The 25,371-nt window shown below is 39.8% G+C and overlaps 3 protein-coding genes across 4 annotated transcripts in view; 2 read left to right on the top strand and 1 right to left on the bottom strand.

The window, feature by feature from the left end:
- The window catches only part of LOC306999735 (uncharacterized protein), a 501,826-nt gene that overhangs the window by 21,188 nt on the left and 455,267 nt on the right, over nucleotides 1-25,371 (bottom strand). The window lies entirely within an intron of this gene.
- The window catches only part of LOC306999562 (uncharacterized protein), an 825,164-nt gene that overhangs the window by 661,992 nt on the left and 137,801 nt on the right, over nucleotides 1-25,371 (top strand). The window lies entirely within an intron of this gene.
- On the top strand, nucleotides 76-25,230 carry LOC306999554 (uncharacterized protein). 2 transcript variants are annotated; one of them, XR_013797877.1, is made up of 6 exons: nucleotides 103-137; nucleotides 1,024-1,094; nucleotides 3,392-3,672; nucleotides 13,484-15,518; nucleotides 21,251-21,743; nucleotides 23,226-25,230. XR_013797877.1 is itself a non-coding variant. In XM_079614352.1 (4 exons), the coding sequence occupies exons 2-4, from the start codon at nucleotides 3,639-3,641 to the stop codon at nucleotides 21,279-21,281; spliced, it is 2,100 nt and encodes a 699-aa protein (XP_079470478.1). In that variant the 5' UTR covers nucleotides 76-118; nucleotides 3,392-3,638; the 3' UTR covers nucleotides 21,282-22,653. The 2 variants fall into 2 exon arrangements, 1 of the variants encoding a protein (XP_079470478.1); XM_079614352.1 differs by lacking the exons at nucleotides 1,024-1,094; nucleotides 23,226-25,230 and having other exon boundaries at nucleotides 76-118; nucleotides 21,251-22,653.

Genomic DNA, 25,371 nt, shown 5'->3' with positions numbered 1-25,371 from the left:
CAAAACATAGTTGTATGCTAAAACGGCTTGCCATCGTTTTTATATGCTAAAACGGCTTGCCATACTGGTTACCGTCTCTTCCCTCGTTGAGTTGAGTTTCATTGTCGAGTCTTCTGAGGTGAGGAGAGCAGTTCACGGTATTTCTCATATTCTCTCAACAGACATTTACATCGATAGTCTGGCGTTATAATTTATTTGATTTTGGTGTACTGTGGAGTGGGTAAAACTGTTTTTAATGGCAGGCTAGCAGATACCGATAGACTCGCGCTAGCCTAGTAACGTTACCGGCGAACTATGCAACTGGAAGGACTGGATGAAACAATTTGGAAACAGAGCGCTTTTGTGTTCTTTGTGTGATTGTTTCGTCAAGTCAAGAATCAAAGTTTAAAATCTATGAAGGGAATTAATGTGAATCGATCTCAAGTGTCATACTGGATGGAACATACTGCTAAATATACTGCTAAATGCTTAACATTGAGCTTATAATGAGCCACGTGAGACATTAACGCAATACTAATAGGCTAAATATGAATAGCGTTTTACTCTATAGTGCTCTTTAGTTTTAAAAGTTTTATGATACTTATCAGTTTCTGTTATTATTTGAATGATCTAACTACTTTAGTGATTGATGTAGGCTATCATAAGATCAAACTAGCTATAGATTTATGTGGACATATTATGCTGCTGTAATTATTTAGCCTATCTGTAGTGGTTTATGGAGATGAGTGTCTTTAGTGATTGTTTTTGTATTATTGATGTTTTATCCATGTCATAGTGTGAGAAATAACAGTATTGCCTTTCAATATAGCAGTAGTTTTATAGGCTTATCCTGACTCAAATAATGTGTTTCTAACAGCAAACACTCAGAATAAAGTGAGATGATCTGCTGATGATCCTGAATGGCTTGTTGAATGAGTGTTGATAGTCTGAGGCTCATCAATATTAACAGATCTGCTGAAAACACTCTTTATTTCATGACAATAGTTCCTGTTTTCACCTCAATTATTATGCTGATGTCTCCAGATCTCCTGTAAATTGTCACTTAAAGCTCATTTCATTGGTGTCAGCAGACTGAGGGGATTTGTTGGCTATACGTTTATTTCTGTTTACGATTTTAACTGTTTTTCTTACCATTTTTTATATTTTGAAGAATTTAAATTATTTATATTCTTTTCTATATTTCTAGATACCTGTATTTTAATGAAGAAGCAGAATAATGTTAGGATTAACAATAAAAAAATTATAAAAATGAATGAATTGGCATCAGTTACTGTACGATGAATAGATAGACATATTATGCTTAAAAGTGTAATTTATTATAAAAACAAACTCAGTAATTTATATTTTTGATTTAGGCAGATCAGAGGCCTGTTGCACAAAAGTAGGATAAGGGATTAAGCCAGGATATCTTGGTGATCCTGGCTCAATTGATCCGTAATCCGGTTGCACTAAAGCTGGATAGGGGGCAGGAGGATATGTTATGGTATAAATTACCATGGAGATTTATTCTGTGGAGCTAGCCTGCTCCAGACCAGGCTAAATTCCAGAATATATTTAATCTCATCCATAATATCAGTCAGCAGTCACCACAAATGGAAACCAATAGTTATTTCACTGCTCACTATACATTGTTATCACATATAACTAGACCCACTGTCATTATTTAAACGTTTGTGATCATTAATTTCAATGATTTTGGATAAATAATGATTTTTAGATGATGTTGCTATCATTAGATAATTTACAGTTTCCCATAGACTATAAGGCTATATATAAAATGATAGAATATTAGGGCCACAGAGGGGAAAAAAAGACAAGTCATAATATTGTAACCAGTTGTTTTAAAGGAGGACAGTTGTTAAAATGACAGTTGTGGGGCATTTCGTGAAATTGTACTTCAGTATGGTTTCATAAACAAAGACATGCTGATGTGGCAGAATATTAAGTATCACATTGTCATAAGTATCAAAACTGTAAAAAGAATATGTAGCTTTTCTGCAGAAAGAACCAGCCTCATAAATGTATGACTTAATCCTTTTTCTTCAGTGTGGCCCCAGTACTCTGTCATATAAACAAATACACAAATACACATTCCATGTGAATATAAAAACACAATGTGTAACATTATGTTCCTTTATTGAATAAGGACAAAACAAAGCAGGTAAACCATCAGCTCCTTTCGAAACTGAAGTCACAGTGACTCTACAAGATGGAAAGCAAAGCATATTATACAAAATGATACATACACATTCAAAGGTCTGTATATAACACACCCTGCATGTCTGCACACTAAAATAAATGCAGGACATATCCATACACATCAACTGAACAGACAAATGAATGGATTGCAGTAGCCTCCCTGCAGCCTTGTATTACACACAGTATACCGCACAAACATCATAAGAGGCCAAATTCGTAAAAAAACGAACCCAAAAAAACCCAAATTCCTCTGCCACCGCAGGACATATTTAACCAAAATTGAAAGCACACATACTAACTAAAATAATTCAACACATATTGGTCCCTCAGCAGCCGACCACTGTCGTCATCAGGGAAGATTGCCGGATTGTCCCAGTCCATGGCTGGTGGCACTCTGGGGGCCCTCTCCTTCCTCAGGCAGGCCACATTGTGGAGGACAGCACAAGCCACAGTAATAGCACATGCCCTAACAGGGCTGACCCTTAATTTGTGAACACAATTGTTTAATTCTGTCAAAGCAGCTTTACATGAATAAAAGCAGGAGAAACACAAAAAAAAAACGGTGGACAACATAAGAAGCAGAGTACAACGGCTAAGATTATTACAATAATAATGTAAGGCTTTAATAATAATTTATCATAGCTTTATACAGTGTGATGGAGTTACTTTACACAATTTCACTCATATCTGCAGTGTATTTCAATTAAAAATTTAACCGTTTCATAATTACAGTACAAATGCATTTTTAGAGATGTGAATTAAATATTTGAATTGTAATTGTGATGTTTCAGCGGAGCGGTGAGTGTGTAATTGTGCACTACTTCAGGCGGTCTGCAATACTTTGCCACGCTTTTTCTCTTTGCTTTTGCCTTGCGTGTTGCCTTTCTTCTTAATTATATCTTTTACCTCCTCGTATGCCTCCATGAGGATTTGCGCTTCCGACGGGGAAAAGTACGCGGCTCTAGTTGCCATGGTAAATCAGTTAATCTGTGATCTGTGGCGGGGTCTATTTGAGTGAGCCGTGAGCGCGCACCTATCCAGGATTGGTTTCACCTGGCTTAATGAATCCGTGTCTGCTCATCCTGGCTTGGTCTTTGTGCAACCAATTAAGCCTGGATGCACATGTTTTGGCTTCATTGAGCTCAGCTGAGTCATTTATCCCGGATGTCTTAATTCTACTTTTGTGCAACAGGCCCCAGCTCTGGAATTCATCATCAGTGAAGCTCCTCCCACTGCAATCACATCATCAGTGAAGCTCCTCCCACAGCAATCACATCATCAGTGAAGCTCCTCCCACAGTAATTCTCCAATAAATGCTGTAAATCCCCGTCAGCTACTAGTGAAGACGAGCATGAAAGCATCAGGAAGAGCTGAAATCTGCAGAGACTGAGTTTATTAAAGAGGACAGTGAGAACACGAGTGATCCAGAACCCTGCAGAATGAAACACACTGAAGATCCTGAAGAACAAAGAGGTTGGTGTTTATTCTTCATTCATTCATGATGCTGAATAGGGCTGGGTGATATATTTGCGATAATATCGCAACAATTTTGATGACGATGTAAAATTTGAAAATATTTCACATTCAAGTATACTTTCCCAAAAAACGTCCAATATTACGTCCCCTTTTCGTCCTGTCACGTATTACAAGAGATAGCCAAAGATATGATACCTGTCAGTACTGTGGAAAGACCTGGCTTCAAACTGCTAAAGACAATCGACCCCCTATACAATTTGCCTTGCTGTACATACTTTTCCCAGGACGCTCTCAAAATTGTATTTCAAAGTTTGCGAAAAGCTGTCACAGAGGCTTTCTTCCTGATCATCAGCTAAAATTTCAAAATCAAAGAAGAGAGAGCGGCAACAGCCCTGGTAAGATTTTTTTGTTTCTTTACTTTTAATGAAGATGATTGTGTGTTAAGCGTCTGCGACTTACTTTCACTTTGATTTGCGATAGTTTGCACGTTGGCTTGATGAATAGATGCTCATCTGCGGCGATGCGTGTTGCTAGCCTGGCTATTGTCAGACCTCGTCTCATTGAGACGTGGTCTGGGAATCACATGTTAATTTTCTCGTATTTGAGGCGTGGTTTACGAATGCCCAGAGCCGTTTATTGGGCGCTACGAATGTCTATCAAATGCGCCTGTACGTAGCTCATAGCCAATCGTTTCAATTATACCAGATGACGTATGTAGAGCGACAGAAATTTGACGAGGAAGAAGACGATGGGTCATAGATTTATGTGTACACGATGGTGTTCAGCGACTATTGCCGTTTGTCCAACACAAACATGAGGGTCGAAGGTAAATCTGCAGTGCACATGTTGATATAAACAAACTGCTTTGGTGTGTTGCATAGATGTCGTCATCGTCTTGCTGCTCCCTCCTCGTTCTGTGATTGGTCCCCTCGCTGAGGTGAAATGCTGGTCCATGGAATCCAGGCTGCCTAGAAATAAAATCACGCTGCGCGCAAGGCAGCATGGGGAAACCCAGGCTAGCGTGTTGCAGTAGCGTCGTAATATCTGGATATAACATGACATATAGCCTATAACACGCTCTCACACGGTTATTTATTTAAAAATAATATTTGGAAGATATATTCATGGAAAGTTTCCAGGACATACAATCAACAAAAAAAATATATGAAAAATTAAAATCAGTTAGTGATTGATCAATTGAAGTAGTTTTTTTTTCTACTTAAAAACTATAATTTAGTTTTTTTACTAACCCAACTAATGACTCATCCGGACTTTCCAATAGGTTGCACGTAAGGGGGAAAAAAGTAGCTTCCACTTAACAAGAGTTGTGCACTTTTAAACATTTTTATTTCAATATCCCTTTACATAAATATTTTTTTTCTACTTAAAAACTATAATTTCGTTATTTTACTAACCCAACCAATTACTCACCCGGGCTTTCCAATAGGTTGAACGTAAGGGGGAAAAAAGTAGCTTCCTTCCACTTAAGAAGAGTTGATACAATGGCGTTGGTTTGGTTGCTAAAAAGGGTACTACTTCGCCTATATGGTTCTAAGTTCCCTCACATGCTAGAGAAGAGGGAGAGGAACCAGGCGCCGGCGCCAAAAAAAGTGGTCTTTGGGCAGCCTTCTTGCGAAGACATCGATTGACGATGATATCGTCCATCGGCGTTTCATTCTATCCTTTAGCTATAAATAGAATGGACAGTTAACGCCAATATAGTTGCGTATAGTTGCGTTTATTGAACAACCACAAACCCGCATGTGTGCTCTAATGTAAACAACGGAAGTTCACAGGTGTTACACTCAATGCAGTCTGTACTGCAACACTAACCATCCCAACATCCTTTCTCTTTTTTTTTTTTTTTTTTTTTTTTTTTTTTTTTAAAGTAACTTACAACATTAAGGACAATTTGATCACTTAAGAACTTCATGAACTGTAACTCATAAAAACATCTGTTCACTATACTTTGTCTTAACTGACTTTGTAATGTCTCCTTAATAACATAAAGTTTACGTGTTGAACTCATACAAAATAAAGTGTCTAGTTTCATCTTTACTGTTCATCTTTTCTTTTCCTCTTCTTCGTCTCCCAAGGGAACTGGAGGTAAGTATTACTAAGTTACTGAACATAGTCTATAAGGTAGGAAGGTCTGATCACTTTTCTTCCAGACTTTGTGATAGAAACGACAGGAGTGTCTTTGCTTGCGTTTAAGTCTGTCACACTGTCTCTCTGTACTTCTGCAGGCTGTCTGGTCTCGGTTTGTTCCATTACTATGGCCTTGTCCTTCCTGAGGTGTCGGCGGTTCCTCCTCAGAATGTTCCCTGAGTCAAGCTGGACGTCATAAGATCTGTAGTCCACAGGTTTCACAACAGTTGCTTTTCTCCATGTTTTGTTAGGCTCTCCTGGCTGGACATGAACTCTGTCTCCTTCTTTTAGAGGATCTAAGTCCTTTGCATGTCTGTTATAGTATACAGCCTGACGGTTTCTGTTTTCAATCTGCCCTTGTCGTGAGTGAATTACTTTGGTTGTAGCAGGTTGTCATGCATGGGCATCAGAGTTCTAGTTCTCCTACTGAACAGCCGCTGCGCTGGGCTTACTTTGATCCATTGTGATGGTGTGTTTCTCTGATCGAGCATGGCGAGGTATGGATCCTTCCCATCAGCTTTTCAACAGTCGTTTCGCAGACTTTACGGCTGATTCAGCCATCCCATTGCTATGTGGGTATGCCGGTGAAGACGTTTTGTTTGAATTCCCACTGTCTACTGAACCTTTTGAAATCTTCTGATGTGTATTGTGGGCCGTTATCAGAGATAGCGACATCTGGTATACTGTGGCTTGCGAAATGGGCTTTCAGCTTATGGATGACAGTGGTGGATAGTGTGTCGGGTAAATAGTCAAGCTCCCAGAAATTAGAGAGGTAGTCAACAGTGATCAGGTAGTTTCTGCTGTCTACAGTGAATATATCTTTCCCCACCTTAGACCATGGGCTATTGGGTAGTTTGTGAGACTGCAGAGTCTCCTTCTGCTGTTTCACATCCATAGACCTGCAGACGTCACATTTTTCTATGAATGTCTTTATCTGTTCATTCATCCCCGGCCAATAAACACATTCTCTTGCCCTTCTTAGACATCCCTCTATGCCCAAATGTGAAGAGTGAATGCGCCGCACAATGTCACCTCTGAGTGCATCAGGGATTACAACTCTCTCCCCCCTGAAGACAATTCCACCCTGGGCACTCAGTTCCTCTTGAAAGGAGTGATATTGCACAATGTCGCTCGGCAGGTCCTTCTTGTTCATTGGCCATCCTTCTTGGATTAATTTAATCAGCGACTGCAATTTCCTGTCTTTGCTTGTTTCCTCTCTGAAGGCCTGGAGTCTCTGTTCCGCAATATGTATGTGCTGGACCATGTTTATGCTCTCAATCTCCATTTCTACCGAACCCTCTGATGCATGTTCAGGTAAGTATGCGCGGCTCAGCGTGTCAGCTAGCAACATGCTCTTCCCTGGAATGTACTTGACTTCAATATCATATCTCTGCAGCCTAAGTAACATTCTTTGCCGGTGTTTTGGGGTGTTCAGCAGGGGTTTTCTTTCTATATTTTCCAATGGCTTATGATCGGAATGTACAGTAACTTTTCGCCCGTATGTATAGTGATGGAATTTTTCCATACCGAAGACAATGGCCAAACATTCCTTCTCTATTTGGGCATAACCCCTTTCTGTCTGAGTTAATGCCCGGCTTCCATAAGCAACTGGTGCCCCCTCCTGAAGTAAACCCCTAACCCAGTCTCTAATGCGTCGCACTGAAGTGTCAGTGTTTCATCTGGGTTATAATATTTGAGAATCGGAGCTTTGGTGATGGCGTCCTTGAGCCCTGTGAATGCTTGCTCTTGCACATCTGACCATTCCCAGATACTGTCTTTATGGGTTAACTGCCTCAGTATCTCACAGCCATCCGACAGGTGATCACAGAATTTCGAGAGATAGTTGACCATGCCCAGGAGCCTTTGGACACCTTTAACATCTGTTGGACGTAGCATGTCTCTAACTGCTCGTGCCTTTTCAGGGTCGACTCTGAGCCCGTCAGCGGTAAGTAAATGTCCGATGTAGGGAACCTCGCTCTTTCTCAGTTGAAACTTTTCTGCGTTCAGTTTGATGTTTTTTTCTCTACATCTGTTTAGCAATGCACTGGTTTGTGGTCCTGGTTTGCTCTTTCTAATGTCTCACCCTCTCCTGTGATGAGAATGTCATCAGCAATGATATAGATACCTTGCAACCCTTCCAGAGCTTGGCTGAGCTTCCTCTGAAACACCTCTGGTGCTTGGCTGATGCCCATTGGCATCCTCAGCCATCTGTATCTGCCATACGGTGTGGCAAATGTGGTCATGTAACTTGATTTCTCATCCAAGTTCACATGCCAAAATCCATTCCTTACGTCACACACAGTGAAAATTTTTGCCCTTGACAAGTCTGACAGTATGTCGTCTATTGTCGGCAATGGAAAGTGACATCTTTTCAGAGCTCTGTTGAGTGGTCTTGGATCTATGTATATCCTGAGGTTTCCTGATGGCTTCTTGACAATGACAAGACTGCTAATCCACTCTGTGCTGCAGTCCACTGGTGTGATGATTCCTCTTCGTTGAAGATCACTCAGCTCTGCTTTGAGTGGTGCCATCATCGCAACAGGGACCCTTCTCTTTGGCAGTTTTACTGGTGTTACTGTAGGGTCTGCTTCTATCTTGTACACGCCCTCCAGACATCCATCTCCCTGGAACACATCAGCATAGTCTTTTTTGACCTTGTCCATGCTCCACATTTCATCTTTCGCCTCCTCAGTGACTATGCTATCCACAGCCATGATGTTTTCATACAGGACTTTCACCAGATTCATGGCTTGTACTGCCCTGCTACCCAGTAGCGGCACTGCAGACCCCTCATCTACGACCATGAACTCTTGAATCATGAATTCTTGTTTCTTGGATTCCTCAATTTAGCTATACATTTCCCCAATGGCTGCAGTGTGCTTTTATTGTACATCACCAGCACTTGCTCCGTCTTTTCAATTTGTGTGGATGGGTTTAACAGGTTGACGGGTATTATATTACAGCTGGCTCCACAATCTAACTGAAACTTCACCTGTTTTTCCCCCAGGAGCATGGCAGCAAACAGTTTTGAGGGCGGCCGCTGTTTCTCCTTCGTCACTGCGTTCACCGTCTCTACTGTTACACACAATATGTCCTCATAACTTCCATCATCTGACTCCGTAATGTTATGCACTGTCTTTCCTGTCTGTATTTTAGTTCTGCACGTTGTAGCAAAATGATTATCTTTTCCACAGATTCGGCACTTTTTACCATATGCAGGACATTTTTGTTTGTTTCTTTCGTGCATTTTCCCGCAAAATTAGCAGTTTACAGTGCTCTTACTTGTCTCTTGTTTCCGCACGGACTGTTTTACCGCGTGCACTTCCTCTGTTACTCGTCCTTCAATCGTTCTGTTGTTTTCCCATGACAACTCTGTTGCTCTGCAGATTTGCACACATTTTTCCAAAGTCAAATCTTGCTCCCGCAGAAGTCTCTCTCTCAAAACAGAACTGTATATGCCGCAAACAATTCTATCGCGGATCAGAGAGTCTTTGATCTGGCCGAAATTACACGTACTAGCAAGCATTCTTAAAGCTACACTGTGTAACTTTTTTAGTTTATTCTTAGCTAAAAACACTTAGTTCTTTCAAAAATATATGTGCTCATTAATGTATATTTACTTCGTTCAAGTAATAAAGTGTTCTCGTGAGTGTATAATATGCCATTGAAAATACATACGGGTGAGGGGTTCGAATGACGGCAGCCATGTTGCCCCTCCATCTTGAAAGTACATTAGCCAAAGAGGGACATACCCGTTGATTCAAGCTTCGCCTTTCGCGTTTTAACACGCGATGGGTGCCACGGTGCTTGTCGAATGTGAAGAGGGGGATTGTTTGAGACTGCTATATAAAAAGCTGAAAGCCTTTTTGAAAGTCTGTTGCTGATGGAGGATCACTCTTATTCTCGAGGATATGTATCAGAGTCGCCAAGGAAGCGAAAAAGAGAATTAAGACGGCAACGCAACAGGCAAATCAACAAGACAAATGAGACGCGAGCACACACACACACACACACAAACTCTCCGCGCACATTCATATATCATACATAATACCTTAAAGATGTGGAAAAGTCGATCAAAAGTGTGGGTACATTTCTCCAGGCTCGATGCCAACAGCGATGCAGTAGCCTATTTGCGGTAAAATAATTGCTGCAAAGACCGGTACCACGACAAACATGATGAAGACCTTGGCAGTGCACGGTGTAAACATAAGAGCAGAAAGTTGCTCCGTCTTCAACTGGTAAATGAAGAGATACCTTGTTGATCACCCTGACAGTGTTTATATTGCAATACATATGGGATGTAGTGGAGGCTAAACGCACGTAAACGCCGTTTAGGCACCTGCCAAAATTCTGAAATAGCGTTTATCCACCTCCAAAGTGCGTGTATCCACCTCTAAATTGCGTGTATCCACCTCTAAATAGCATATAGTTCCTAAGCCATTTTAAATTAAGCTTAGGCTATGTCGTTTTAGTTTCATATTGTTCATAGGTTGTTAAACCTAAGACGAATTCTTTCATATTGCGCTGCATTACTGTCAGTAGCCACGCGGGTTAGACCATAATAATACAGGGCTAGCCTAAGATTATCACAAATAAACAAGATTTTGACGCATATCCAAGGGTTTGTGGAGCGGAGTGTGAAGCACGAAGGCGCGGAGGCACGAAGGCGCGCGCGCGAACACTTGCATTTCCCTATCAACAGTGAAACAATTTAAAATACTCTATCATTTCTGGTCATACAGAAAATAATAATACATTATTCGCAACTACTTTTATTTGTGTAAACTCGCAATAACAAGAAAACGTTGTGCTTTTGTCAAATAAAATAAAACAATCAGGCGCGCTTTCATGATCTCCGTGAACTGGAGCGCGAGAACTGAAATAGCCTATATAGCTTAACAGCGGAGATGGAGATATGTTTTTTAACCGACACTGATTTAGAAAACAATAGTTTATTAATAAACAATTAAAATGCCTCGTTATTTTTTCAGACACATTTATTATCATTAGCCTATAAATCACCTTTCTGTAGGCTGTGGTTCAGAGATAGGCTATATGGCTCTTCTCATTCAGCACTGCGGGAATAATATAATTTCCAGGTTCTAATTTTGTCTTAGAAAAATAAATCAACAACAACAAAATCCATATTAATTTGTGAATATTTTAAATGTTTAATTAAGGGGCAAAAGGGTACATTAATAGGCTAATAAACAAAAATTCGTCAATATTTATTTTTTTGCGCAGCATTTGGTGTAGCCTACAGTTCAAATTAAAATGTTGGTGTTCAACTTTGCCTTTTAATAATACAACAACCGTTTTCGTTTTGTAATTACGGGTTAAAAATATTTTTGTTCTCTCTGTTTTGTCATTTAGTAAACTTTATAGATTTCAACCATATTATTCCTTCTTGAGTGAGTCTTTTTAACAAAAACTTAGATTATGAATTGAATAGTGATTGTGTGACCTATGATGAGGGAACAACCAGTGATACCCCTTGGTACACCGGTAGGCATGTGGCCCATCTTACCAGGTGACAACGTCGTGGTCCACCAGAATTTATAGTTTACCCACCTCTTTTTTTACCACTACACCACTGAATAACCTACTGAATGTACACTGCCGTTCAAAAATGTGTTGGTTAGTCAGAATTTTTTTTCAGTAAGGATGCATTAAAGTTATCAAAGGTGACATTAAAACGTGTGTAATGTTACAAAATATTTCGTTTTTAAATACATGCTTTTCTTTTAAATGTTTTTATTCATCAAACAATCATGAAAAATTGTATCATAGTTACCTGATAGCTGATGTTAGCAATGAAATGGTATAAAAATAACGAAAACATAAAACTATTATTCATTTTACATAGATGTCATTACCTATATGTTAACTGACAAATAAATTACTGCAAATTATAATAGTTTTCTAAAGTAACCTCATCACTTGAAGGAATACTCATGGACGAGGTCGAACTGGAAGCCATGTTAATCTTGGACTACATTGGCCACCGTAGGAGTTAAAACGAAATCGGAATTGAGAGGAACAGAAACTAATATTCACTGGGTGGTCATATACCTTTTCACCGCTAGATGGGGGTAAAAATCACACAGTGTAGCTTTAAGTCTGTTACGTATCTGTCAATGTTCTCATCAGAGGGTTGATTCCTGACAAAAAAAACGGTACCTTTCCACTGTCTCATTTACTTTTGGATTGCAATGGTCATCCAAGGCACGTATTAAGCTGCTTACTGTCCGATCCGGAGACGAGGCGGGAACCAGGGTCTCGCATAGTTCTCTTCCCGTCTCCCCAATGAGATAGCTGAACACTTTTAGCTTCACGACTTCTCCAGCATCCGCCAAAGTGAGATCCATATACAGCATGAACTCTTCTTTCCACATTTTCCATGATTTCGCCAGATTAGCTGAGTCCAGGCAAAGGGGTGGTGGTGGTCTCAGCCCCAAGGAATTCTCCATCCTCGCTGCGCCTGACCTCTCCGCTCTCTCGACCATACTTTGCTAAATCTCAGTGCTTTTACTCTTTACAAAGCACCGCTGCCACCATGTTTCATTCTATCCTTTAGCTATAAATAGAATGGACAGTTAACGGCAATATAGTTGCGTACACTTGCGTTTATTGAACAACCACAAACCCGCATGTGTGCTCTAATGTAAACAACGGAAGTACACAGGTGTAACACTCAATGCAGTCTGTACTGCAACACTAACCATCCCAACAATCGGCACAACCCTAATTTAAACTGTGCTTTCGCACGTTGGCTGGTGCTGAGCCAGAGTCGGACGCGTTCAGCGCTGTGATATATTACAACTATTCAGTGTTTTCAACCGCATAATGTTTATTTTAGGTTTCAGACATTTACATAAGCACGAGTAAAACAATACATTTGGAGTTTGTAAAATACACACTGATGTCTTTGGACGCAGCAATAACAATATATTAAAATATAATTTGCCAATGTGTGTTATTCCTATCAGACAAACATAGTTGAAGTAACTATAAAGTTGACTATATTCTTCTCACAGTTCACCGGACACTTATTTGTATGTATTTCGGGAGAAACTGATGAATTCACATGCTCTAAATCCGACTGATAGGACAACAACATGGCGGCGCCCATCTCACGTTATAGATCAAGATTATTTATAACTAAACACTCACTTTATTTGAGAATCGGAATATCAGATAGTTGATGACATGGCAAGCAAGTTTGTGAATATTTTGAATAAAAAAGGAAAAACTAAATGAAAGCGACATTGCGTGACGCGCCACCAAGTGAAACATTAAAGGGATCGTTCTAAAATAATGCTGGCCTTGGGAAAAAAAAATTCACTCCGAGTCGGTTAGAATATTTCGTGAAAGGGGTTAAGAAAAGATAGAAAAATAAATATTTGTGTGCTGTAAAGTGGTTAGAAAACATTAAATCGGAATCGGCTAAAATCGGTATCGGCAGGTCAAACTCAATGAAAAATCGGAATCGGCCTAGAAAATTGTAATCGGTGCATCTCTAATAATATTTTATAGCAGTTGTCTACTTTCTACCATTACATCAGGGCTCACTTTCATGTCCTTTCACTTTATATTTCTCTCTTTAAATTATTTTGATGTACTGAAAATTAAATGTAATAATTTGTTTCTTTCATGTCAGACCCAATGGAAGAGAGCGAGGAGAGTGAAGAACTGAGAGAAGTGAAGGAGGAGAGTGAAGAACTGAGAAAAGTGAAGGAGGAGAGTGAAGAACTGAGAGAAGTGAAGGAGGAGAGTGAAGAACTGAGAAAAGTGAAGGAGGAGAGTGAAGAACTGAGAGAAGTGAAGGAGGAGAGTGAAGAACTGAGAGAAGTGAAGGAGGAGAGTGAAGAACTGAGAGAAGTGAAGGAGGAGAGTGAAGAACTGCGTAAAGTGGACGAGGAGAGTGAAGAACTGAGAGAAGTGAAGGAGGAGAGTGAAGAACTGAGAGAAGTGAAGGAGGAGAGTGAAGAACTGAGAGAAGTGAAGGAGAGTGAAGAACTGAGAGAAGTGAAGGAGGAGAGTGAAGAACTGAGAGAAGTGGAGGAGGAGAGTGAAGAACTGAGAGAAGTGAAGGAGGAGAGTGAAGAACTGAGAGAAGTGAAGGAGGAGAGTGAAGAACTGAGAGAAGTGGAGGAGGAGAGTGAAGAACTGAGAGAAGTGGAGGAGGAACATCATGTCCAACCTGGAGGAAAACCTTTGAGTCGCTCAAAGACTAAAAATAATTTTTTAAAGAAAAGAAGAGCCAAGAAATCTTTCACCTGCACTCAGTGTGGAAACAGTTTCACAACCAAACCATGTCTTGCACGTCACATGAGGATCCACACGGGAGAGAAGCCGTTCACATGTGATCAGTGCGGGAAGAGTTTCAGTCAATCTACACACCTTAATTATCACATGATGATCCACACCGGAGAGAAGCCGTTCACATGTGATCAGTGTGGAAACAGTTTCACACACAAACGAAATCTTGAGATTCACATGAGGATCCACACGGGAGAGAAGCCGTTCTCATGTGATCAGTGCGGGAAGAGTTTCAGTCAATCATCACACCTTAATTATCACATGATGATCCACACGGGAGAGAAGCCATTCTCATGTCATCAGTGCGGGAAGAGTTTCAGTCGATCTAGACACCTTAATTATCACATGAGGATCCACACCGGAGAGAAGCCGTTCACATGTGATCAATGTGGGAAGAGTTTCAGTCGATCTAGACACCTTAATTATCACATGATGATCCACACCGGAGAGAAGCCATTCTCATGTCATCAGTGCGGGAAGAGTTTCACACATAAACAAAATCTTGAGATTCACATGAGGATCCACACGGGAGAGAACCCGTTCTCATGTGATCAGTGCGGGAAGAGTTTCACATGCAAACGAAATCTTGAGATTCACATGATGATCCACACGGGAGAGAAGCCATTCTCATGTGATCAGTGCGGGAAGAGTTTCAGTCAATCTACACACCTTAATTATCACATGATGATCCACACCGGAGAGAAGCAGTTCTCATGTGATCAGTGTGGAAACAGTTTCACACACAAACGATGTCTTGCACGTCACATGAGGATCCACACCGGAGAGAAGCCGTTCTCTTGTGATCAGTGCGGGAAGAGTTTCAGTCAATCATCATCCCTTAATGTTCACATGAGGATCCACACCGGAGAGAAGCCGTTCACATGTGATCAGTGTGGAAACAGTTTCACATGCAAACGAAATCTTGAGATTCACATGATGATCCACACCGGAGAGAAGCCGTTCTCATGTGATCAGTGCGGGAAGAGTTTCACACACAAACGATGTCTTGCACGTCACATGTGCTTTGAGTGTGACAAGACTTTTACTTCAGCAAATTATTTAAAACGGCACCAGAAAATTCACACTGGAGAAAAACCTTACGAGTGTTCACACTGTGACAAGAGATTCAGTCGGTCAGCAAATCTGAAAAGACATGAGAGGATCCACACTGGAGAAAAACCTTACAAGTGTTCACACTGTGACGAGAGATTCAGTCGATCATCATCTCTGAGATCACATGAGATGATCCACACTGGAGAGAAGCCGCACACGTGTGATCAGTGCAGGAAGAGTTTCTCTATTAAAAGTGCCCTGAAGCGACACATGAAGATCCATACAGTGGATAAACCACTTAAACACAGCCTGAGATCACGGTGAGTAGTTCTTCTTTATGTGCTGAGCAACAAAGTCTCTTCTGTGTAAGTTAGCCACACATCACCCTATAGCCAAATCTCTCCTCTCCACCTATAGCCGGTGTGTGCTGAGCACAGGACACTTTGTTGATTGATTGTTAACATTCTGACAAGCACGCATCTGAGGCGTTGGTGACACGTTGTATTAGTCGTTATATTTTATTATTAAATAAGTAATTTAATTAAATGATCAATCACATCGAAACATTTTACAATCCTACTAGCCCTTTATTTAGATTAAAAACCCTCTCATTCACTTGGTGAGGAAGCGTTTTGTGCTGTATTTGCAGACCCGGTCATTCTGTTGAGCAGACTCATATTGCAGTGTTTAGGCTAACGATTAATCGATTAATTGACCGTTAATGAAACCCAATGAATTCACAACGATTTAATACAATAGTGTTGTCATGTTATGTAATATGACAGTCCTAATCATAGTTGTTATTAACCGTGCATTGCTGTTTGAGCTACGTGCTGAAAGAACACCTGTAAACTGAAGCACTTTGCTAGCGAGTTATTTAACTCAAAGAAACGTATCCTCTATGAGATTACTCAGATATACGAAATAAACCTATTACAAATGATATCTGGGAAGTTTAAAACGAAATTTAAAACACAACCCTAACGTTACCTCTTTTCGTTTAAAAAATAAATAAAATAAACATATTCCAGGCAATATATGCATTTGTACAAATGTTGCAATAAACATCAGTGATAATCTTGTAATAAAAAATGACAATAAACATATTTCTTTTTGTAAAATTTCAGTTTTATCAATAATAGCCTATATAAAAGTTTAAGTAAAGTACAAGAAGCTATACAATAAGAAATAAAGCAAACAATTCAGTCAAATATTCAAATGCAGCGCTCTAGTCTAACATTACAAGTAAACACAAATATAACGTTAATATGAAACTAAACTTAGCCCTCAGCCAAAACGATTGACTAGGGAACCCATTATATATTTACGAGACCAAAGATCGCCCGTTAGGTCTACACAAAACGAATTATATCTTATGTTTAACCACTACCGTCGGAGTCAGCGACGAACTAGCCGAGGAAAGGCTCATCCAGCCGGGAAACATGAGCGCCGAGCGCCCGCTGAACGCATGGATCTCACAACCGGGGGAAAAAATAATCATCTTTATAAATAAACCACAGATTTGAGCTTTAAACAACTACATTCTCGCCTGAAAAACTCTTAAAATTACATTTCGTGATACAGTAACAGTAGTATTATATTAAACTATATTAAAAAATGGCGCTTCTTATGTTGTCATTCCTCTTGTAGCACGCGCAAGTGACGATTCTCTGTCAACCAATCAACGTCCTGCAGTGATCTAGCTCCACCTTTTAGTACCGTTCCACTGTGCTAGGTACCCCAATGGAAGGGTACCTAAAAAGTGGTACGGTACGGTTCGGCATTTTGGTACCATTCAAAACTTTTGATAGTGGAAACGCAAATAAATGCGTACCGTACCGCTCAGTGGAAACAAGCCAAAAGGCACTTTTGTCAAACTCGCCATTATTAAAGTGATGTTCTAATTGGGAATATACCACGTTCTTCAACCTATTAGTGGGATCAAATGATAATCTCTCATAGAATGTACAAACACTTAATTGTCTTTTTATTTCCTTTTCATAATCCACAACATTTTGTAAAACAACAGCTCCCCCTTTATCAGCAGGCCGTACCACAATCTTATTGTGCTTACTCAAATACATTATAGCTTCTCTTTCCTCTTTTGTCAGGTTATTGTACACTTTATATTCTTTTTTTAGTAGACCCTTAACATCATTCTCAACTAAACGACAATACGTATCCAGAGAGGCATTACGATGCCTAGGAGGAATGAATGTCGATCTTTTCTTAAAGCGACTATGGGACAAGTCACTAGGGGCAGAGGTGACAGGCGACAGGCGACAGGACTTGGTCCAGAGAGGAAACACTCTTGGTTGAACTGTCCTTCATATCAGAAAGGAAAAACTCCCTCAATCTAAGATTGTGAAATAACTTCTGAAAATCAATAATAGTCTCAAAGTCATTCGTATGAGTAGTTGGAACAAAACTCAGTCCTTTGCTTAAGGCTGACGTACAAGCCTCAGACAAAGTTTTTTCAGAAAGATTAATTACCGTACTCTCCTGCTGGTCTGAATACGGGGTTGTCTGCGACCTTTTTCGCTGACTTCTTCGGCAACGTTTTTTCTTGGAAACGGGTCTGCTCTCCGCCATCAACACATTTTGAGGTTTTCTCAGGCCGTATCCTAAAAAAGACACTCCGCGCTCTGATTGACCAGTCACATCTGAGCCTGAATCATACGATGAGGAAGACAACCATGATTTTCTGTTTCCTTGTTGTCGTTGGCGTACAGGTCGTGCTCGTTGTCCCTGGTTGTGCTGCGATTTGGCTTGAGATTCTGTTTTTCCATCCCTCCAAAAGTAGACTTTGCTCTGCTTGTAATCCTCAGCATCCCGTGCAAACTTGGTCCTCTTGACCTATATATCTCTGTATCAAATGTGTTTTATCATTTGCCTGAAGAAGACCCAGTAGGGTCGAAACGTTGCATTTTCATTAAATATGGGAGTTAGTAGCAGTGTTGCGGACATTACAATCTTTTCGTTTTAATATTCCTTTTTGTCCAGCACCTGCCAAAAGTTGGGATGTGCACACAATAACCCCTTTTTAACATAACTCTGTAACCACGGCGCTCCTGTAGCTCCCAGGCGACAGACCTCCATTTTTCCCTCAGTTTATATGGCAACTTCATCATTATCAGGCGAAGATTGGATGGCACGTTCAACTCCTCCATATGATGTAAATCTTCCATGACATTGCAACAGTCCCTTAAAAAGATTGAAAAAGACTGAAGAGCATTAATGTCATCAACCCTCATTGTAGGCCACGTCATAGCCTTCTCCATATAAGCTACGGCAATTTTTATTTCATTTCCAAAGTATATTTTCAATAGATTTATTTCTCTCTCATACCCCTGCCCAGGAGCCATGTTATAGCAACTCAGAACCAGTTCTCTTGGCTGCCCTCTGGTATGTTGCTCAAGGTAATAAAGACATTCTTGTTTATCTGTAGTTTTCTTTTCAATAGCTTGCTCGAAAGCTCTAATGAAGGCAGCATACTTAAGTGGATCACCATCAAACTCTGGGATAGCTCGTGGCAGAAGAGAGGCTAAGGCTTGGTTCTGAACCAGCTGAACGATGATGTTAGTTTGCTGTTGCATAAGGTCATACAAAGTAGGGTGTTGAACATTGTCAAGAGAGAAATGATGATGCGACTGTGATTGCATACGTGTACTCCCTTGTGAGGTCAGTGGCTGAAATCCTGCTGTTAAAGCGTTGGTGAGCCTGGATCCGTTTCCCTACACTTCAGACTCATGCATGTAGATAGGTCGACTCCCTTGTGAGATCAATGGCTGAAGTCCTGTTGGTGCAACATTGGTGGGCCTGGTTCCAAGGACGTTCCCCCGCGCTTCAGACCTGTGAGAAGATGGTGCATATGACACTGAAGATAGAGTTATCAGACCTTACTGAAGACTGGGCTTGTGGAATGTGCGGCCTTCCCTCAGGCCGTACAGCCAATGGCAGGGAATGGTCCTGTTGGAAAGAGACAGTTTTAGGAAGTTGCAAGACAAGAGCTGTGTTCGAATAACTTGATGTTTGTGATTTCAAATGAGCATCAAGATAGGCATTCATGGCATCCTCTCCATTATCCTCTTCATACTCATCCACATCTTCACCACCACGCACATTTTCAAACACAGACAATCTAGCCGTAGCAGCAGCCAATTTGGCCTCAACCGCTAGCTGTTCCTTTTTCCTTTTCAGCTTTACCTTTTCCACTTGAAGGGCTTCTTCTTCAGCATCAATGTCATGCATTTTTCTCAAAGCAGCTGTAGATTGTAAAAGTGCGGCCCTTTCAGCCTTTGCCTTTAAAACGTACAGAAATAATCCTGGAAGCCTTTGAATGGACAGAAGAGTGATCTTTATGTTTTGACCCTTTAATTGAACATTGGATATACTATCTTCAGGCCTTATGTTATTATTAAGCAATTGAGCAATTATGGGAATGTCCTTCAGCCCACTCGACTGCAATCCTTCTTTAAATGTCAGAAACAATCCCTGCATTATCGCAAGAACTGGAACAATAAATCCCTCTGTATCTAATGCAAACAGAAAGTTGCTCAGTCTTTGAGGACTTTGCTTCATCAGCAATAACAGCAAGAAAACCCGTCTTGTGTACTTTCTTGGAAATCTCGTCATGAATGAGCTCTGCACACAATGCAATTATTTCATTCTGAAAGTCTCGGCTTTGTGCAGTTAAAATATTTGGACTGCATGGATTCGAAATCAGGGTCGTATTTTGAAATCAAATGACATACACTTAAATAATTCCCCCTGGTTTCTGCATCAGTTTCTTCACGATGTGAAGGGATACCTAATACCGAAAGGGTACTTTTTTTTCCTACTGTGCTTTGATGGCTGTGTGACCCCAAAGCCTGTTTGTAGCTCTCCCACATCTTCATGCTATTCAAATGCACCTGTGACGAAGCGTGTTTTGTCAGCTTCTCTGACAGTTTTTTCCAGTTCCGAGCTCTCACTTTTGTAAATAGTTACTCTGCGTCTGATCTTGCAATATTTGAAGAAAAGTGGCGACAGCAAAAACAAAACAAAAAACAGAATCCAGTGAAACTGAGTACTTATCCATGGGAACTTGTGATAGTAAAATGCAGAGAAGGCACGATTAACATGTACAATTAGGTGCTAAGGGAAAGAAGAAAAGTATGGGCTGTTTCGGCCCAACAGCTTTCTCCCTGATGTCGTTACCGTCTCCAGATCCAGATGCGGCAGGTTGAGCGGGTATCTCCGCTGACAAGGTGATGGTGTCTCCACGATGCCGCCGTCTCCTTCGCATGTAAAGCAGGGTGATAATGACAATCTTCGTTAGATAGTCCATGATGACAATTGACAAACATTGCTGGATGCCATTTTATAATCCAGCATTACCTAATTCCAGAATAAAAGCATATTTTACAGGCCGATGATTTGTCAGTAGTGCTATATTCTTTGATATCAAATTATATTGCATGCAATCATTTGTTCAGATTTCATTTGCGTTTCCATATATAATGATGGATCTTAGCACTTACAAGCATTTTCTACGAGCGACTTTACGAACGTTCGTGTTCATTTCACGTGCATTTCACAAAACATTTCACTTAGCACGATTGCGCACAGCTGTGCTTCAAGTGTATGGTAGATCCGGGCAAAATTCTGTCACCTCACGTACCCCAGTTTGAGAACCATTACCATAACCTATCTTTGTAAAGCGACCTTGGGTGTTGGAAAGGCACTATATACAAATCATTATTATTAATATTATTATTAATAACCACCCAAACACAATACAAACTGCTGGATACCAGTGCTGTGTGAAAAAATGCCAGTATTAAAAGATTGAGGCATTCGTACACAAAAACAAACATTGCACAAACTTTATTGGCCAGCCGCCCCTGATTTTGGAAGTGAGCTGAGCTGATAATTATATAATGTACTGATGATATTCAGTGGTATTTGAGTTCATTTCTGCTGTCGTTTTTCTCTTAACCCGGGAAATTACAATACAATCGAGTCTTCCTCATCTTATATATTCATACTCCATATTTTCTGTCTCTTTCAGAGATGTCTGTGATCGGCTCCAGTCCAGATGATCCAGTGATCCGGGTTATTCTGATGAACAGGAACGGCTCTGGGAAAAGCTCATCAGGAAACACTATACTGGGAGAAAAGAAGCTTAAAGTAAAAACAAGAAGCTGAAGTGAATTCTCCAGATCTACTAGATCCATATCTGAATCTGGAGATGATGATGATGATGATGATGATGAGAGAACAGCTCGTCTCTCGAGTCTCGACACACCTGGGGCCTCATTTATAACCGTTGCGTACGCACAAAACAGGCCCTGAGAGAGGCGTACGCCACTTCCCACGCATAAGTCTTGATTTATAAAAACAAACTTGGCGGGAAAATGTGCGCCCCTGCACGCAAACTCTGACCCATGCATACGAACATAATTTCACTTACCAATCATATCACTTGAAGCAGATATCCACCTTCTTTAATGTTCGCGCCAGCGAGCGCGTGTGGCCGTTTAGTGAAACTGACGCATAACCAGGCCCGTCGCGACAAGGCAGGCAAACCAAGCAATTGCTTGGGGCCCCGAGCTGGCCTGGGGCCCCAAGACAACGACTGGTTAAGAATAAAATGCAACGACAAACTGCGTGAGCACCCCTTTGATAGTCAATGCAGTAAAGTGCAATGACACTGTTATCGGGATACCCCTCAAGAGGGCCCCTCTCGCTGACAGCAGCCAGCCAACCACGCGATCTCTGCGGCCGGCAAAATACAAAACCTCCTCGGTAGTCATAATGAAGCGGAATTATGCTTCAGGAAGCCAGAAAAGAAAAAGAAAAACAAGACAGTGGTAAGTGATAAATTACACTGGATAAAATAGCTCTACTTGTCTTGTACAAGTGGTGTAATTTTGCAGCAGGTAGGCTAGCAAAAATATGTGTATGTTAGCTACCTGCCTGACAGCAAATGCTGCTGGTAACGAACAGTTAGTGCAACTTTTCTTTTGCTGTAATGTGTTTTTTTAACGGGATAAGGAAGACGCAGATCTGTTCCAGAATCACTGTTTATCGTATTTAATGACATGACATTGCTATAGCTTGTAATAGGTTTTGATGAAAGTGGCATAGCATGCTATAGCCTACTAACTGTTGCACCGTGATAATCTATTTATGGGGGTTAGGAAAACCACACAATAAATTATGTGCATCAAACATTAGCTTGGGATGATTTTAAGCATTGGTAGTTGTGAAAGCAGCTGCATCCCTTCCCTTCTAATATCAAAATATGGAAATGCTAACATATCTTTTCGGTAACACTTTATAATAACCATCATTAATAGATGGTAAATTGTTAGTTATTTAATCTTTAGTTAATTGTCATTTAACAGTTAGCAAACAGTCTTTTTACCCATCTATAAACAGTATTTAACCAGAAAGAGGCAGAGGAACATGATTTTTTCATAGCTTATCTTAATGTGCTAGTGTCGTGACTCGTGTGATATATGGTAGTAACAGTTTACGCAAATATGACATTATTTTTGTTACCAATGGACCTTGAAAAGTTACTCTATTCTGTGTGGCAATTTTTATACTGTTACATTTTGAAGTACAGTATCAGGACAACCCACGTGTTTTACTGGTACTGTTTATTAACTATTTAACAAGGTATTATAGTCATCTGTCGCAACTTTATAATAACCTTCCAGATAATGTTTATAGACAGTTTACAAACCAACTAGTAACCCTTAACAAAGTGTTAGGAATATCTGGTCCGTCTATCTATGTAATGTTTATAGATGTTTCAAAAAATGGTTCCTTAAAGGTTTACAAACATTTTTTAATCATTACCCGATACCCAATATATTATATGATAGACATAATGTGTGTTACAATAAACTGTTAACTTACAGTACTATTAATAATTATTAAACATTATATAATAATGTAGGGGGGGGGGGGGGCCTCCATGTCCATTTTGCTTGGGGCCCCCAAATTCCTTCAAACGGCCCTGCGCATAACGGCAGATGAAGTAAAACAGTAAATCTTCATTATAAACTATGTCATTTAAACTATGTTTTACTTCTGATACATTTAGATTATGCCATTCTCATGAATGGAGTTAAACACTTAAACTACATGGAATCATTACCGAGAAGTTACAACCTTTTTTATATTCAATAAATCTAAATATTTGTAGTGGATGCGATGCTTTTGAACACTTTTCCTGTGGCATGCTGTGTTTTAATGTTTTAACTACAGAGATAATTGCTGCTTATGATAATACCAGATTGTCTGAGAAAATATTTTCGTGCAAATAATGCACAACAACAAGGCTTATATGTTTCCATTAAAAATATAAATCAATTAAAAATACTATTTGGCCAGTGGAAAAGATTGAGAAAATCTTTCTCTGAAATGAATTTTATAGCCTACTATTTGATTTATTTATTCAAAAACAAGGCAAGGATAGGCTACTAAATAATTTTATCAATGTAATGTGACGGCACATCCGTATCTCATGTTTTCTAAAATGTGTTGTACCGGTAAACATTGTATATGCATATGCAAATGATATGCAGATGAGGATATGCATAGTAAAATTAGGCGTTGTAAGCTCCATATATGGTTATTTTGGGAAGGAGACGCATGTGCGCACAATCTTCCGCTGACTGGAATTTATAAAGTGAATTATGCGCAGGTTCAGGCGTACGCACGGGTTTTAAAATCTGAATATTTTTTTGCGTACGCCATTTTTGGATTTCGGGCGCACGTACACTTTTAGTAAGGATCCTACGCACAGTTTTATAAATGAGACCCCAGGACTTTATGATAATGAACTCAGTTAAGTGGAGATTGTAGCTGAAATAGTAAAGTGTATTATATTCTTGTCTCCTGGACTACACTTAAAGTGGATTGGAAAAAAAAACATGAAGAAACTCAAAAAGTGTTTGGAGAACAGTCTTTATGTAACAGGTGTTATATTAATTTATTAATTTCACACAAAATCTCTCCCTTTGATATTATTAATTATTTTATATTTACATAATTATTTTGTATTCTGGACATTTATTATTTTAATATTGATTTATTTTATTTGAGATGTCATGTTTTTATAATTACATGGTCATTTTTCAGTTTTGTTAAATATGGTGCGTGGTTCCTTTAAGTCAACAAATGTTCCGGTTCCGGTTGCCCTCCTTCAGTTCGCGGTAAATGCGACTGAAGGAGAGGTGAGTGTGTTGAAGCTCCGTCTGAAAAGTTTTATATGAGTTTTGTTTATTGTAATACAACATGTAATTTTGTTCTAAAATGCACTTTAATCTTATTCAAACATGTATGCAGTTTGTGTGAATGATGTGATCGACTTATAACATGTATTTTCGGAAAGAATTCATTTAGCATGAGTGTGCAAGCTTTGTTGGCTAAAATAGTGCCTTTCACTGACAGGCCTAATTGTGAGAGAAGGCCACAGACTCGAGCTTGTTCTCATCTTTCTTTTTATTCATGCAGGTATGTTTTCTTTCAAGCTTTTGTTAATATTGTTTTGAGCTTATGTAAAATGCTTTATTGTTTTTATGAAATCTGTTGAACAAACACGATTTGAATATATGAGAAACTTAAATACATGATTATAAAGATGTTAAAAGTGTAAAATGTGTGCAGTTCGCGGTAAATGCGACTGAAGAGAGGCCTAATTGTGAGAGAAGGCCACAGACTCGAGCTTGTTCTCATCTTTCTTTTTATTCATGCAGAATAAAATCCGGCCTGAGTAATTCCTGTTGCCCGGTCTCATTCATCTACAAACACAACACAACGCAGAGCTAAATGAAGACCGGTCACATTTAGAAACCTTTGTAGCCGCAAGGATAATTCACACAGTTCATATTCAAACGTGCATACCTGTAGACGAAACACGTGATGCGCATGTACACGCCGTCTGCGTTTTCGCGGGTTTGCGTTTGAAGTTTGCGCAAAGAAAACCTTTTTTTCAGCATTTTTCAGGACTTGCAGCTTGAACCTATTTCAGGGTTTGCGTTCTCAAGCCTCAGGCACTGTTTTGTGCGGATTACTTCATGTTATTATTGATTAAACTCTTTACTAATTTTATCAACATCTCATTGTTATTGTCCATTTTCTTATTTTCTGCTGAATCTGCTTGAATTAGAAATC

The sequence above is a fragment of the Phoxinus phoxinus genome (genome assembly GCF_949152265.1).
Source record: "Phoxinus phoxinus genome assembly, chromosome: 1".
Taxonomy (NCBI): Eukaryota; Metazoa; Chordata; class Actinopteri; order Cypriniformes; family Leuciscidae; genus Phoxinus; species Phoxinus phoxinus.
The sequence above is the reverse complement of the archived record's forward strand: the minus strand, read 5'-3'. Positions and strand labels throughout refer to the sequence as shown.